The sequence below is a fragment of the Notolepis coatsorum genome, assembly GCF_963971535.1.
Source record: "Notolepis coatsorum genome assembly, chromosome: 16".
NCBI lineage: Eukaryota > Metazoa > Chordata > Actinopteri > Aulopiformes > Paralepididae > Notolepis > Notolepis coatsorum.
This window is the reverse complement of record NC_140180.1, coordinates 108,779,566-108,796,995: the sequence shown is the minus strand read 5'-3', so window position 1 is coordinate 108,796,995 and position 17,430 is coordinate 108,779,566. Positions and strand designations below refer to the sequence as shown.

Genomic DNA, 17,430 nt, shown 5'->3' with positions numbered 1-17,430 from the left:
CCAGGGTTATCAAGTGTAGATAGATAGTGAGAGCAGCATATCACCAGGGTTATCAAGTGTAGATATATAGATAGTGAGAGCAGCATATCACCAGGGTTATCAAGTGTAGATATATAGATAGTGAGAGCAGCACATCACCAGGGTTATCAAGTGTAGATATATAGATAGTGAGAGCAGCACATCACCAGGGTTATCAAGTGTAGATATATAGATAGTGAGAGCAGCATATCACCAGGGTTATCAAGTGTAGATATATAGATAGTGAGAGCAGCATATCACCAGGGGTATCAAGTGTAGATATATAGACAGTGAGAGCAGCATATCACCAGGGTTATCAAGTGTAGATATATAGATAGTGAGAGCAGCACATCACCATGGTTATCAAGTGTAGATAGATAGACAGTGAGAGCAGCACATCACCAGGGTTATCAAGTGTAGATAGATAGACAGTGAGAGCAGCATATCACCAGGGTTATCAAGTGTAGATAGATAGTGAGAGCAGCATATCACCAGGGTTATCAAGTGTAGATAGATAGATAGTGAGAGCAGCACATCACCAGGGTTATCAAGTGTAGATAGATAGATAGTGAGAGCAGCATATCACCAGGGTTATCAAGTGTAGATAGACAGATAGTGAGAGCAGCACATCACCAGGGTTATCAAGTGTAGATATATAGATGGTGAGAGCAGCATATCACCAGGGTTATCAAGTGTAGATATATAGATAGTGAGAGCAGCACATCACCAGGGTTATCAAGTGTAGATATATAGATGGTGAGAGCAGCATATCACCAGGGTTATCAAGTGTAGATATATAGATAGTGAGAGCAGCATATCACCAGGGTTATCAAGTGTTAAGTGCTGAAAACGTTAGAGCAGCAAAGAACAGGTTCTGTCTAGGATCCTATGCTGGATTAGGACCCGGCTAGGATCCGATGCTCGATTAGTACCCGTACCTTGTGCTGTGCTTTAAATAGACAATTTGAAAATGAAAATACCATTTTTGATAATCTAGATAGCAGACTAAATAATAACCATCTTACTTTTGTCAGCAAATTAGTAGCTAACTAGATCACAAAGGCTTGTTAGTGTTACCTAACTACCGGACACACTTTTTGTTCCTGTACAAAAAACATATGCATGCATGTGTCAGCAGGGGGCGCCAGCTCACCCCACCTTCTCCTAAATCTCTGCTGTACTTCCATGTTTAGATGAGAGGAGACAGCAGAGGGCGGACTCCAGGGCGGACTCCGACCAGGAGGGGCCCGGGGCCAAGGAGGTTCGCAAGGAACGGAAAGTTCTGGAGAAGAAGATGGCCCTCAACAGGAAGAGGAAGCTAGACTCCAGGTGTGTTTCTAAAAGCACGGAATTATTTTCACTTGCACAAAGTGCCTAACTTCGATTCAGCACCATGAACAGGTCTGCTCAAACAAATTTATTTTGGGATGACATGACAAACAATTTGGTACCATCTGGGTGGGCAAATTCTAGATGTGATTTTTTTTTATTATTCCTATACATCCCTAGATTGTGTTTTCATGACCATGATCACGTTTTATGCACCGAGTCTCCTGAACGCGTAGAGATAAACCCATAGCCGATCAGACCTTCCTACGCTGAGCTATATGGTCACTTTCGTGCATAATACCTCCGCAACAATGAGGCATTCACCTGTAGGGGGGTAGATGCGCAAAATGTATAGCTCAGTGTAGGAAGGTCCGATCGACTCCGGTGCATAAAACGTGATCATGGTGACTGAAAAATCGATTCTCTTATTTCCTGATCAGCTACACACACTCACAGCCACACACACACACACATATGGGACACGTTGATATATAGGTGAAAACAGCTCTGATTATCCCAATACTGGTAAAATAGATTCCTTACCTCAGATCAGATGTTCTCCAAAAAGATGATTCCAATTCCTGATCGCGTTTATTGATCCAACGCTGGGTACTGGAAACACATTTTCCGCTGTTCTGGTGGTGGACGATTACTTGGATCGTCTCCGGTTACTTGTCTGACAAGTAAAATGTGGAAGAAGGACTTTTTTTTCTCCATGCGTTTCATTCAATCCAATCCAAAGGGGTGCAGTACCATCCGGAGAGACGATAGGGGGCGGTATTTCCCCAATGGAGCTCAGAGAGAGTTCCAGTGGTAACGTGAGGCTAGATCGATGAAATATGAATGGAAATCGCGAATAAAAAAAATAACGATTAAAAACGAGATATCTCGTCGGCTGGCACTCAGCGGTTGGCATGAACTAACGAATTATGCCGTGGCTGGCACTCAAAGTGTTAAGACAGAGCAAATAGCGGGCGCAAATCACACGCAGTTAACTCTTTCACGGCCACAAGCTTTCGCCATCTGCACTTTCTAGCCCCATCTTTTCTTGACCATTTTCACGATATTTCACGATCTTTGCGGAGCTATTGTATATTCTATATTGTAGCTATGGAGACAATAGTATGGCTCATTTGACAGGCACACTTTCTATGTTTTTGTAGATTTTTATTGGTTTGTACTACCGGGCAGTCCGGTAGAGAGAGCGGGAGAGGAGGAAATGGGAGACATTCGACAGCAGGGGAAGACATTCGACAAAGGACGCCGGGTCTGGGAGTCGAACCCGGGTCGGCCATTTCGCGACGCAGCGCGTTACATAGTGTGCTAGAGCTGCCGCGATTACCGCATTACCGCGGTATCGCTGTTACATCACGGTCACCGCAGCGTTAAGCTGAATACCGCATCACAAACGGGGACGGAGGATTTTTTTTCTCTCACAGCCACACTCTGCTGACCGTCTTGCCCCTCCTCCTCCTCCTCCCAGACCGTGGCATATTGTAAACAAACCCTCGAGTGCATGGGCACCGTCCTCAGAGCTCCTTTCAACATTTAACAAGCATTAAACAAAATGGCCCAGTCATCTATTCACTTTTGTTTAATACATGAGGCAACGCGTTGTCTAGTGTTATCTAGCTACTGATAGCTCCTGATATCAACGTCTGATATAATCAGTTTGGTATTCATTTCGCAAGTGCTGGCTAGCGTTGGCTAACTAGCTATCGCTCGTGAGCTACCGAGCTAACGTTACTGTTTAAACAAAACTACACATCAACTATTTTTAGTTTAATACATGATGAGGCGTTGTCTAACTGGCTAGCTACTGATAGCTCCTGATATCAACAAATGCTCATTTCAGTTTAAGAATGATAGGGATGCGGCAGCATGAGACCTCGGTTAGCATAGGTAGCTAACGTTAGCTCACGTTAAATCACAACGAAATGATCCAGTAAACTAAATAGTTCACTTTATTTTAATACATGATGCATTGTCTAACGTCATCTAGCCGGCTAGCAGTAGCTACAGATAGCTCTTGATATCAATGTCTTATAATATAATTGACATTATTCGTTTTTGCAGCTGAACATTGGCTAATTAGCTATCATGCTTCATAACAACACTGGGAAGATGGCGATGCTGAATGTGATTTGACACACAGACAGTGGAGGCTGGAGCTGTTTGCAGATAGCAAGCATTTTGACTTGTTGCGTGGTGGCGATGTCTCGCAGATAATACAACTACAAGTATAATTATATAACACTTATATGCTATAAACCTTTTTTTTATTTAAATTTGTTTGTGCGGTAATATCGCTGCTGTAGGAAATATTTCGCAAATTTGTGCGGTAAGGAAAACATCAATACCGCGGCAGCTACTAGAGCGCCCCGACAGACACTATTTCTAGTCCAACATGTAAACATTTTTTGTTTCTACACACTGTAGTTTGTAGTTTATTACACGCTAAACATCGCCCATTTCCAAAATAATCCAGTCTTTTGCCATAGATCGCGAGATAAAACGCGTTATATGCAATAATACCCAAATACTCCCAAATCAAACATGTACGTGTGCCTTCACAAAACCATCAAGGGGGGGGGGGGGAGTCTTACCCCGAAAATGCGACCGCTAGAAAACGCTTTGTTTAGGTCTGGTAAAATAGGAGACTATGATCGTTACAGAAACATGTTTCAGGTTCGGTAAAATAGACATAGGGAGTCCTTACCCTAGCTAGAAGGTACTCCAAAAAGAATAATTCCAATGATCCCATCGGCGATCGTGATTACTCGTTTATATGTAATAATTGCACGTTTTGAGGCGAGCAGATCTCTGAGCGATTGCTTCGTAAGAGCTCCTCCCCCTCAGAGCGAGTCTTGACAGTCCAGTTCAGCCATTGTCTCTACTGATCCCTTTCTATCAGAGTTCAAAAGGTAGGTGATACTGCCACCTGGTGAGATTCGATCGGCATTGCAATTCCAACGTAGGCAAATGAGCCAGGGACGGCTAGAGCGATCCGGATGATCGTTTAGAACGGGGATCAAATGAAAAAGATCAAAGGATCCAAAAACGAGTTTACTCGTTATTGGCGCTCAAGCGTTGGCGGCGAAACACGAGTTTACTCGTTATTGGCCACCATTGAGTTAAGGGTGCTATTAGCGGGCGCAATCCATTCTTTGTGAATTCGCCCCTGTATGTTTTATAAGTGGGACCCGGGGTAGACTAGTCTGCGCTCTTTTCGTCATCTAATGGGGATCCAAATAAACTAAATTAAACTAATGTTTAGCTTCTCCTATAAGACATTAAGTCACAGACATCATTTTCACTTTTCAGGAAAGACAGCGACGTTTCAAGCAAGAGGAAAGGAGATACCGGAGAAGATGTCTCCAGGAGAGGAGTAAGTATACAAAATTTTAAAAAATGTATGAAAGAGCTATATTCATATAGACCAGTGGTGCCCAACCAGTCGATCGCGATCGACAGGTAGATCGCGGGCTGATTTCAAGTAGATCTCGATTAATAAAATTCGATTATAATTTTTTTTTTTTTTTATTATTATTTTTTTTTTTTTGCAAAATCAATTCTGCCTCTCCTTGTTAACTACAACAAGCAATGCTGTTTGTTATTTAAGATGAGGTCGGACTCTGCACTGACAGATTTGTGTTCATTATGCTGCTTTTATAAAGCCTCAAATGACTGCTTACAATATACAATTTTGGCTGGTAGCTCTCGGCTAGGTGGTAAATTAAAAAGTAGATCTTGGTTCAAAAAAGGTTGGGCACCCCTGATATAGACTCTTGACTTGTAGAACACTGGCCTGTTTTTCAACACATATTTTCCAACAAAAATACATTTTACAGTCTCATAAATGTATGGAAAACCTGGATTATATTTATCTTTGACATACTGTCTGATCTCAGGGTGAGGATGAAGCATCGTCTTCAGTCCAATCAAAATATGAACAATATGAACATTTCTAATTTGAGTTGGTTGTGTTTACTTTCTACACATTTGTTCTTCAAGTTTACCGCTAGTTAGGGACACATGACTCAACACATATATTTTCTTTGGATTCTGACACAGCCTGAGAGACTTGCCTTTTTATGTGACATACTTTATATGATTTACTGTGTGCTTTTGACTTTGGTCAACTTTGTTGTTTTTAAATGTGCTCTATAAATAAAGTGGATTGGATGACTTCAGTCAGGAATGCTAATAATGCTAGCATGTCATTTTATGGAAACTGAAGGTCAAATGTAGAAACCTTTCCCCCTTAATGTGACAAATATCCCTTTAACACGGGATACGTGTCAGTTATTTGATTGTTTGTGAGGTGTTTCTTGTAAGCTTTCTCTTTTCTTACATTTAGGAAGTAAAACCGGCAACCTCAAAGTTCCAACCAAAGTCCACGAGAAAAGTCTCTGAATCTGCATCATCAGACGAAAGACATCGAAGGAAGAGTGGCAGCGTATCGGAGGATTCCAACGAACCAAAGAAGCTCTCCGATAAAGGCCGGACACATTCCTTCATCCTGCAGTTGGAGCAGGGCACGGAAGAGGTGCTCAGGCAACGTTCCGCCAGCAAGTTCGACCGGCTTTCCCGCAAGGACTCGCATTCCAAAGAGCGCAAGGAAAAAGAGCGCAGCCTTTCTGAAGAACACGCTAAGCTCAAACCAACGGCGGAGAGGAGGAGCGAATCCCAGGCGGACGACTCTCAGCAAAAGGACGGGAGCAGCAGCGTTAAGGTGGCTTCTGACGATAAAGGTGAGAAGAAGGCTAAGGTCAAAAGCGAGAAGAAGCCACCAGGAATATCCAGGGAAGGAAGGGCGTCTGTGTCGGAAGGTGCGCCCGACGAGGCGGCCAAGAAGGGGAAGGCGCCGTCCATAGAGGCTGCCAAAGTAGAGAAGGAGAAAGAAAAGGACAAAACGAAGGAGAAGGAGAAGGTCAAAGACAAGGAGAAGACCAAAGGAGACAAGACTTCGACTAAGAGTGACTCCAAGCAACTGCTCCGGCCAGATTTGGCCGCCCCCTCCGAAGACGGGGCTGAGGCGGAGCCCGGTGCGGAAGGCAGCAAGAAGAAGGACAAACACCCCAAGGATGTCCTGAAGAGGTCAAAGAGTCACATGGAGGACAAACAGGTCGAGAAGCCCAAGTCTAAATCCGATAACAAAGACGGTGAGAGGGAGAAGGCGAAAGCGGATCAAGAAAGCCAAAAATCTAGCAAATCCAGCCCAGATGTTGACAAGGATCCCAGAAAGTCCAAGCAGATGGAGAAAGGAAGAGCGGCAGAAAAGCCTAGGTCTAAATCTAGAGAGGAAGGGAAAACTCCGTCCTCCACGTCAAAGATGGAGAAGAAAGCTCCCGGTTTGGATGTCAAAGTTAAAGGAGGTGCATCTCTCGGCAAACAAGATGCAACGAAGGAAAAGAAAAAGGAGGGAAACGCAAAGGAACAAAGGAGGCCCTCAGAGGAAACTCCTCAAGAGAAATCGGAAGGACTTCGGGTCGGAAGTGCAAAGAAGAGGCCAGAGAAGAAAGTTAAGACTCCAGAAAAGAGAGAAGAGGGCCAAGAGGAGAAGAAGGGGCTTATAGATGATGCGTCTGAAAAGTCCTCGATCTCCTCACCGTGTCCGGAGACGGACGAGCCCACCGAGAAGCAATCCCTCCTCAAAGACACGAGCAGCGACTCCGACCCCGTTGCCCCCGCTGTCCCCGCCTCCGTCTCGGAGGACGCGTACGACGCACTGAGCGACGTCACCCCCGAACCGGAAGACGGCGAAGCGGCCGAGATGCGGCTCGACGAGGTGGAACCGCGTCCTTTACCGAGCGACGCCAACGCCCTTCTGACGCTCATGGACATCTGTACGTCAGCAGAGGCGAGACTGCCTCCTCAAGGAGACCCCGGTGGAGAGGAGGCGGGCCCCGGTGGAGAGGAGGCGGGCCCCGTGATGACTCTGCAGGATGCCGACATGAAGATGAAGGAGGCGGCTCTGACTCTGCTCTCCATGGCCCCCGACAGTATCCTCTCCCCCAGTTTAATCACACCAGACACCAAAGAAGCTTCACGGCTGAATCCACCTGCTGCCCCACGACCAATGGAACCCAGTCCACCTGTAGAGGCACAGCAGCAGGACTCTGAGACGGCTGGAAGTGGCCGAGCGACCGCCGCCTCCTCTGCACCGGCTAAGTCTCGGAATACTGATGAGCTTCATGGAAAACCAAGCAACACAGGTGGGTTGTGGTAAAGCCAAATCTCTTTCCTGGAAATATTTGTTGTGTTATTGTTTTCTTAAGTTAAAAGTAAAACATACTCCCTCTGCAGATGCCTGTGTGAAGAAGGAGATAGGATCGACAGAGATGCAAACAGCAGTTTCCGTCGTGTCACAGGTGAGCAGTTTGTCTTCAGACTGTAAATAGACGATGCCAGTGTCATGTCCAATAGAGAGACTAGAGACAGAATGAATACCTCTGACTGGTGTATCAGGTATCGGGTATATTACGGATTCACCTCAATTTATAATCGACCGCTATGACAGATCCTTTGTGTGACCGTGTTCACTTTAAAGGTCCTGTGTCTTTATAAATGGCCTTTTCCAGTCCAACAGTTAGCATTGTTTCCTAGCAATGGGGCGTTTATATCAATGGGGTCTGTGAACTCTAATTCTCATTTTGACTCGTCGGTCTAGTCTCGAGTTCACGAGATCCTCCCTCACTCAACTAAGCCATTCTGATTTGACTGTTTTGCTGACGTGAGTAAGGCACTGGTTGTAGAGTCACCGCCCACAATCAACAATTCGCTCAACAACGGAGCGAGTGGAATTACTTCCTCAAACGGGTTGACGTGCGCGGGTGCCGACAGAGAATCAACAATTCGCTCAACAACGGAGCAGTGGGAATAATGCGGAAGCGGTCTCCCTGTCCCTGACTCTCCCTCTCTCTCTCTCCCTCTCTCTCAACCTGCACACAATCGCAGTTGAGCCACTCACACAGCGCACGCGCACACATGGAGCGATGTATCCTCTCTCTCTCCCTCTCTCTCTCACTCGCTCGTTCTCTCTCTCGCTCTCTCTCGTATACATGTATCACGCTGTGTGGGTGACTGTCACTCAAAGCGCTTATGGGCGGAGCCCAGCCCAAAACAGCTTGAAATCTTTTTTTTTTTTAACAAATGTTTTTTATTTTCTCTTTTTTTTTTACATGAAACAAGACAAACAATACAGTAACAGTAATAATCAACATTATTACATGGCATTTTCACATTCGCCGAAATGCTTGATTGTGATTGGTCAATAGCCCCTGACAGCAGTGAATTATTTTTCAATAACTGACCGCTGCCATGGGCAACGCGCAATAATCACCGGTGATTATTGCTTTTCGCAGCTGGAGCAATCAAGCCCACTGACACACACTGCATCAGTGCAATCAGACACACCTGCCGGCTGCCGGCGATAATAATAATCACTTTATTTGGGCTGACAGAGCCACAGAACAACTGCGTCTGCATTTGATCTCGTCTTGTCGATGGTGTAAAATGAATTAAGTATATTGTTAGTAAGTTAGCCATGTAATAAGCGGGATAATGTATAGCTATACTCGGTCATTGTCGCTAAATAATTGACCTTCTCTGTCGTTTAGAACACCTCGGCGAGGCGCCTCGGTATTCTAAACTCTGTGTCGGTCAATTATTTAGCGACAATGACCTCGTAGCTATACATTATCCCTTACATAACTCACAGGACAATAACAGAAATAATAATAACAATAATGACAGTCCAGTAATGAAATCAGAATGAAAATAGACTAAAAGACATAAAAATAATAAATACAATACCATGGACACTCGCTCGCTCTCCAGCTTGAAATCTTGAAGTGGAAAAATGCTGCTTTTGAGTACTTGTTTAGAAATACAAAACAGCGGTCTCGACTCCCGGAGTCAGCATTGCCTTGGCTTGGGCTGATCGTCATACTAACTCGTTTGGCTGGGTTAGGGGGAGGGAAGCCATGGGTGGGAAACTGGTGTTGTGGACAGCGACGCCTACAGGTCAGGTCTGGGCGCTTGCTCAGTGGAGGCAGGACTTGATGAAGGCAGCGTGACCTCCCACGCGTTACACTTCACCAATGAGAGATCGAGCTGCCAGGTGAAAAAAAGAATCACTGGCTGTCGCCGCACGTGTCGGAGGAAGCGTGCGGATACTTCAGGGTTCCCTTGTACCGACCAGTAGGAGAACATGCGCACAACAACCAGGGGGGGGGGGGGGGGGGGGGGGGGGGATTGGCACAACGACCAAATTGGGACGGGGAGAAAAACAGAAAAATCGGAGGAAGAGAGGATACATTTTTTTTTATTTTTTTTAAGTTGCCCAAATAGTGAAAGGAATAGCAAGACATGTCCCCTTTAATAGTTTTTATTCCAATCTTTTCAAATTTGCTGAGAATATTCATGTTCCCTAGAGGAAGGAGCCTATTGATTTTGGTGACCCCATGACCTTTCTTCTAGCGCCACCATCAGGCCAAACTTTAAATGTGTATCTCCTGACACGTTAAGTTATACAGTCATGGCAATCACACCCAGAGATGTGGCTCCTCATGGATAACCTGTCAGAGATGTTTATAGTGATGTCATAGAGATGTTTATAGTGATGTCATAGAGATGTTTAGAGTGATGTCATAGAGATGTTTAGAGTGATGTCATAGAGATGAGAGCCCTGACGTAAGTGGTTGTAGCTATGGCTGTGGGGGTGCTGGAGACATGTACTTTTATACGCCTGAGTCTCCTGAACACGGAGAGACCAATCCCAAGTTGATCGGCACTTTCTCTGCCGACCTATAGTCACTTTTCTGCACCTACTCCCCGGACTCCACATGCGAGGATTTCCCACGGAGTCTCTGGATTGTCCAGAGATCTAGGTTTATCAATTTAGATTTAGGTTTATCAATCTGCGCGTGCAGTTTGGGGAGCAGGTGCCAAAAAGTGACTATAGCTCGGCAGAGAAAGTGCCGATCGACTTGGGATTGGTCTCTCTGTTCTTCTGTTCTTCTTGATTTGAGACTAACTGATCTATGTGTAGATAATAGTTCTTCTTGATTTGAGACTAACTGATCTTCTATGTGTGTAGATAATAGTTCTTCTTGATTTGAGACTAACTGAACTCCTATGTGTAGATAATAGTTCTTCTTGATTTGAGACAAACTGATCTCCTATGTGTAGATAATAGTTCTTGATTTGAGACTAACTGATCTCCTATGTGTAGATAATAGTTCTTGATTTGAGACTAACTGAACTCCTATGTGTGTAGATAATAGTTCTTCTTGATTTGAGACTAACTGATCTCCTATGTGTAGATAATAGTTCTTCTTGATTTGAGACTAACTGATCTCCTATGTGTAGATAATAGTTCTTCTTGATTTGAGACTAACTGAACTCCTATGTGTAGATAATAGTTCTTCTTGATTTGAGCTAACTGATCTCCTATGTGTAGATAATAGTTCTTCTTGATTTGAGACTAACTGAACTCCTATGTGTAGATAATAGTTCTTGATTTGAGACTAACTGAACTCCTATGTGTAGATAATAGTTCTTCTTGATTTGAGCTAACTGATCTCCTATGTGTAGATAATAGTTCTTCTTGATTTGAGACTAACTGAACTCCTATGTGTAGATAATAGTTCTTGATTTGAGACTAACTGAACTCCTATGTGTAGATAATAGTTCTTGATTTGAGACTAACTGATCTCCTATGTGTAGGTTGACAAGATGGCCTCAGATGAAAAGGAAGCCATTGACGCTGAGATCACCACTGATGCAAAGACTGTTGGCAAACTGGCACCACCGGTTGACAACCAAGGTAAAGGTTTCTGTAGGGCTGCTTGATTTATGGCAAAAACCATAATCACGATTATTCTGGTCAATATTTACCTCTTAAGCCCGATCGGCCGGTACCGACCGAGATTTATTTCACGTCGCAAATAGATCAATACAGTCCGTATTACGTGATGTTGTGTTTCTTTTTCAAATGTAGCCACGAGTAAAGACCCTAACCCTATCAAAACAGCAATCAAAGTGTATATTTTCAGCACTACGTTTGTTATTAGCTAAATATGAGCTTATGAAAATCTCTGCGCATTGCATCGGAAACCGGAAGATTTAGACGCGAGGATATGATGCCGGCTTTCGATGGACATCGAAATGTCATAAAACTACACTACCCAGCTCACACCAGCTGCAGTCAAAGCTACAGCCACTTGACGTGAAAAAAAATATTGACGTGAAAATCGTGATTAGATCTCACGGGTCCAACAAACCTCAATGTTATTGCCATAAAATACAAAGTATATTGTTTCTTTACCTTTCTGTGAATGTCTAGGAAAAAACGGTGTCGCAATCCGGTAAAAAATGGCGGAGCTGTGGACATTATACAAAAGTAACAGGTGCCTGGTGGTACTAAATCCAGATTTAACTCTGCCATTGGAAAGAGGAGATCCATAGATGTATGACTTGGCCATAATAAGGTCATTTATAGGCCTTATATTCTATATTCAGATTTCAAATAGCATGTGTCCAGATGGCAAAATTCAGTACTGTAAATCATCTGCACTCTGTTCATTTGCTTAGACTTTTAGTACACTTGATCTCAAGAAGGTGCTGAATGAGCTCAGTGGCAATTCTTCACTTTTGGTCAATGTTAGCGTGGTGATATTCACCATCAAAGATGGGGGGGGGGGGATTATATTCTCCTTTATAATTTACATTCTCCTTTGGTTCATTACAATTTACTTAACAGACACAATATTTCTGACACTGGGAATACATTCCCTGAGGTCCATAGATGTGTTTAGATACCAAGAACATGCAAATGGGCCTTGTAGAAGTGGAGCAATCTTCCATTTACTAACCCTACTAGCTAACCACTATTTGTAAAAGCCACAACCTTTTTTTTTTACTAACCCAACTACGTTACCATATTTGTAATAATGTAAATCATTGTGTCGTTGTACATATTGTGTATACAACGTTAGAAGCTAACGTAGCTTAGCTTGGTAGCTATTGTGCTAACAACATGCCGCAACGTCTAGCTTGTTAGCCGGCATGAATGCCCGATTTAAAATGGTTCTCTCCTCTTTGTATACCTTTGTCCTCACAAGTATTCTGCCAGGGAACTTATGGACACGACAATAGTAGTAGTTATAAGGTGTTTGAGCTTGTAACGTTAGTTAGCTCATAGCTATCGTGGTAGCCAGTTTTTTTGTAATTTTTTTTAAGCTTCGAATTAAAATCGAATCTCGGGCCCCGAAGCTTCGAATTCCAAAAAAAAATATCGAAGGTCAGTCCTAGTTCCCTGTAGAATGCAGCGCTTTGATGCGAGACAACAGACATTTTCATGACAACAGACATTTTCATAACGACAGACAAGGAGACATTCTCTGTGCATTTGACCTTCCATTTGACCTTCCATTTGACCTTCCATCTGCAGCAGAGCTCCCGTCAGACGCAGAGACCCAGGTGACTGGTGGAACCACAGAGACCCAGGTGACTGTTGGAACCACAGAGACCCAGGTGACTGTTGGAACCACAGAGACCCAGGTGACTGGTGGAACCACAGAGACCCAGGTGACTGGTGGAACCACAGAGACCCAGGTGACTGTTGGAACCACAGAGACCCAGGTGACTGTTGGAACCACAGAGACCCAGGTGACTGTTGGAACCACAGAGACCCAGGTGACTGGTGGAACCACAGAGACCCAGGTGACTGTTGGAACCACAGAGACCCAGGTGACTGTTGGAACCACAGAGACCCAGGTGACTGTTGGAACCACAGAGACCCAGGTGACTGTTGGAACCACAGAGACCCAGGTGACTGGTGGAACCACAGAGACCCAGGTGACTGGTGGAACCACAGAGACCCAGGTGACTGTTGGAACCACAGAGACCCAGGTGACTGTTGGAACCACAGAGACCCAGGTGACTGGTGGAACCACAGAGACCCAGGTGACTGGTGGAACCACAGAGACCCAGGTGACTGGTGGAACCACAGAGGCCATTCCTTCACACGCAGGTCCCACGGCACAGGTGGTTGAGGTTCCCTGCAAACAAGGTAAGGCTTTCGCAACGTCATAGTTTAAAGCTGCCATGATTATCTTTTGACCGCATTTTCACATTTCCAAAACTTCTTCCACCTGCCATCAGGAGGTCTCAGTGAGTCATGGTGTCCTACTCAATCAACCCTGCTATCAGAAGGTCTCATTGAGTCATGGTGTCCTACTCAATCAGCTCTGCCATCAGAAGGTCTCGTTGAGTCATGGTGTCTTACTGAATCAGCTCTGCTATCAGAAGATCTCATTGAGTCATGGTGTCTTACTGAATCAGCTCTGCTATCAGAAGATCTCATTGAGTCATGGTGTCCTACTCAATCAACCCTGCTATCAGAAGGTCTCATTGAGTCATGGTGTCTTACTCAATCAGCTCTGCTATCAGAAGGTCTCATTGAGTCATGGTGTCCTACTCAATCAACCCTGCTATCAGAAGGTCTCATTGAGTCATGGTGTCCTACTCAATCAACCCTGCTATCAGAAGGTCTCATTGAGTCATGGTGTCCTACTTAATCAGCTCTGCTATCAGAAGGTCTCATTGAGTCATGGTGTCCTACTCAATCAGCTCTGCTATCAGAAGGTCTCATTGAGTCATGGTGTCCTACTCAATCAGCTCTGCTATCAGAAGGTCTCATTGAGTCATGGTGTCCTACTCAATCAGCTCTGCTATCAGAAGGTCTCATTGAGTCATGGTGTCCTACTCAATCAGCTCTGCTATCAGAAGGTCTCATTGAGTCATGGTGTCCTACTCAATCAGCTCTGCTATCAGAAGGTCTCAGTGAGTCATGGTGTCCTACTGAATCAGCTCTGCTATCAGAAGGTCTCAGTGAGTCATGGTGTCAGACTCAAACAACCCTGCTATCAGAAGGTCTCATTGAGTCATGGTGTCCTACTCAATCAGCTCTGCTATCAGAAGGTCTCATTGAGTCATGGTGTCCTACTGAATCAACCCTGCTATCAGGAGGTCTCACTGAGTCATGGTGTCCTACTGAATCAGCTCTGCTATCAGAAGGTCTCATTGAGTCATGGTGTCCTACTCAATCAACCCTGCCATCAGAAGGTCTCGTTGAGTCATGGTGTCCTACTCAATCAGCTCTGCTATCAGGAGGTCTCACTGAGTCATGGTGTCCTACTCAATCAGCTCTGCTATCAGAAGGTCTCATTGAGTCATGGTGTCCTACTCAATCAGCTCTGCTATCAGAAGGTCTCATTGAGTCATGGTGTCAGACTCAAACAACCCTGCTATCAGAAATTTACTCTGCCTATTTTTCAATAGAGTTGGGGGAAAATCGATACAGCAATATTCAGTTACAGATATCGTGATGTATCGTAGATGAAATTTCTTGCAATATATCGATTATCACAGATATCATGTATCGTGATAATATCATTATCGAGGGCCAAATATCGTCACAGTATCGTATCATGAGTTACTATGAAAGCACTCTTGTAATGTAGTTCAGAATAATTTTTATTATTACATAATTATTGTGCCATCAGAATAGTATTACGTTTGTAAGTTAAGTATTTGTAGTATTTGTATTGTCACCTTGTGCAACAACAACCAAGGAAACTATAAAAGAAGGAAGGGTCATTACGTCACCGTTTAGCACGTGAACACACATTGATGCCAAGTGTGGAAACTTTCAGTTCAGCCAACATTGAGTTGAATGGGATCAGCGTCTCCACGTTCATGACCCGTCGTTTAAACAGGTTGTTACCTCGGGTGTCAGAATCATCGGAATCAATCTGTTGCCTTGTTAACTAGCTAACGTTTGATGTGTTTATTGATGTATTATTTCCTCAGATAGCTGGTTTATTTTGAATTTGAATACCGACACCAAGTAGTGCATAGAACGCTGGTATTCTGACGTGTTGACTCTTACTACTTTATGGTTTCCTTGGCAACAACCAGGAAATGCCCGTCAAATGCCAACCAGAAGGGCGGCTAGGTGGTGCAGTGGGCAAGGTGCTCACCACCAATGCAGGAGACGCTGGGTTCGAGCCCAGCTCTCCGCATTGCATTCAGCTTTGCTGGTCGTTCATACTAATACATTTGGCAGTATTAGGGGGTGGGAAGCTGATGGGTGGGGATCGGACGTTGTGGACAGCGACTCCTACAGGTCGGTTGGTGCGCCTGCGCAGTAGAATCAGGAAGCGACGGGGGCGGCGCCCCTCCAAAACGCAGACCCCTGATGCTGAAAGATCGCGCTGCGCAGGTGAAAAGATGCGACTGCTGTTACCTCGAGTACCGGAGGGGACTCGTGCTATGTATGGCTTCGTCCACATTACAGCCGGCTTGTGGGAGGCATGGCCAAACAGCGTTCGAGACAGGGGAGGGTTGAATTGGACGATACGAAATTGGGATGGGAGAAAAATAGAAAATGGGAGAAAAAGTAGATAAAAAAAAAAAGCCAACCAGAAAAGGATAACTACACATTTTAATTCATTCCTCATGTCTTTTTATTGTTAGATAAAAGCCTGTCTGATGTTGCGGATGTGGACAACTCCAAGGTGAGTTATTAGTTAGTAACACATTGTGGTAATGAATGTTATCGCTCGTCATATTTACAGTGTGTTAGGTTGAAATGTGTGTATGTATTTTAAATAGGTTCCAGAGTTGGACGTTGAAGACGCAGAGGTCAAGATGGAAGTCGATTATACGAGTAGGTGGTCTTTATTCTATTTTGACCTTGTGCGACACAAAAGTGTACAAACTCCTTAACACTTTGACTGCCGGGAGCCGTCTTTAGACGTCTTTGCTGGCCATGCTAAAGTTGCCGGGGGACGCTGTACGTCGTCTTTATATCAATATTTCAAAAATCTGCGATCGGATTCATAATGTCCCTCCGCTGGCCTGAGATACACCAGCAGGACCCACTGAGCTCTCTGGCGGTTCAGGAGCGCCATCTGGTGGCCGATCGCGCAACCGCTTAACAGGAAGCGCAGTAGAGGTTGTGCTAGATGTCCGTATTGCTTCCGGCCACTCGGGATAGGTTCCGGCACTCTAGCTCGTCACACTACATAGCGATCGATTGCCAATAACTCGATAAACAACATGATTTGGACGTATATACCATTATACAAGCTGGAGATGGACCGGGTAATAATATATCCCATAATGATAAAATTTCTACTCGACGATGATCGCCCAACGGCGCGCGGAGACTGGGGTGAGTTTCAGCGTGTAACGTTACCGTCTTCGATAATAACTGATATTATCAACATTTGACCCACATTAGATGATTGGTATAACGCTGCCCACGGAATTATAAACGCCCCCTCGCCCATCCGGTCAACATCAGATGACGTGTAGTAACTTCTAGAAGTACGTCTAGTTGGAATTTTTTATATCGCGCTGATTGCCATCAAACTGTATTTCATCATCAATATAATGCATTTGGGGCTATATATCACGTTCTGGAGAAAGCTGCAGAAAGAGATGAAAACATACTTATACATTAGACCATACTTTACTATGAATATGTGAATGAAAAAGTTTAACGTTGCTACACAATGAACAATACATATAGGACTTTGAATGGGCCCTAATAATGGCAATGTAGCAATATAATTTAAAAAGTTATAGCCCTGCAAAGAAGGGGACTTTCTCCATAGACAAATAGCGCTGGCAATCTATGGTATATCATTAATTTAACCTTAGGCAACCAAAGTGTTAAAGGTAGAATCTGTAATGCGGTCAAACGACAACCTCAAAAGAGCCTTGCTTGGTACTGCACTTTGTTTATGTTTTTTGTTTTGGTCTGAGTTGGAGTTAATTGGTGATGGGGGGAGGGGCTGCTACTGCCAAAACAAACATCAGATCAAAACAAAAAATGTAAACAAAGTGCAGTACCTAGCGGGGTTCTTTTGCATAGAGGTCACTGTTTGATGGCATTACAGATTCTACCTTTAAACTTTTAACCTTTTTTTATTTAAAAAAAATGCTAAGCAGTTTTGTATTCTGCAATGGAAGGAAGTTACCCTGCATAGAGCTACTCAAATGATT

At 44.2% G+C, this 17,430-nt stretch overlaps 1 protein-coding gene across 1 annotated transcript in view; it reads left to right on the top strand.

Moving 5' to 3' along the window:
- Nucleotides 1-17,430, top strand: part of bod1l1 (biorientation of chromosomes in cell division 1-like 1) — a gene marked incomplete at its 5' end in the record, with an annotated part of 102,999 nt that overhangs the window by 52,807 nt on the left and 32,762 nt on the right. The window contains 8 exons of the mRNA XM_084332150.1: nt 1,212-1,347; nt 4,672-4,735; nt 5,708-7,565; nt 7,657-7,721; nt 11,080-11,179; nt 12,806-13,426; nt 15,895-15,935; nt 16,033-16,087. Of these exons, the coding sequence (XP_084188276.1) occupies nt 1,212-1,347; nt 4,672-4,735; nt 5,708-7,565; nt 7,657-7,721; nt 11,080-11,179; nt 12,806-13,426; nt 15,895-15,935; nt 16,033-16,087 (2,940 nt within the window). The remainder of the gene's footprint in view (nt 1-1,211; nt 1,348-4,671; nt 4,736-5,707; nt 7,566-7,656; nt 7,722-11,079; nt 11,180-12,805; nt 13,427-15,894; nt 15,936-16,032; nt 16,088-17,430) is intronic.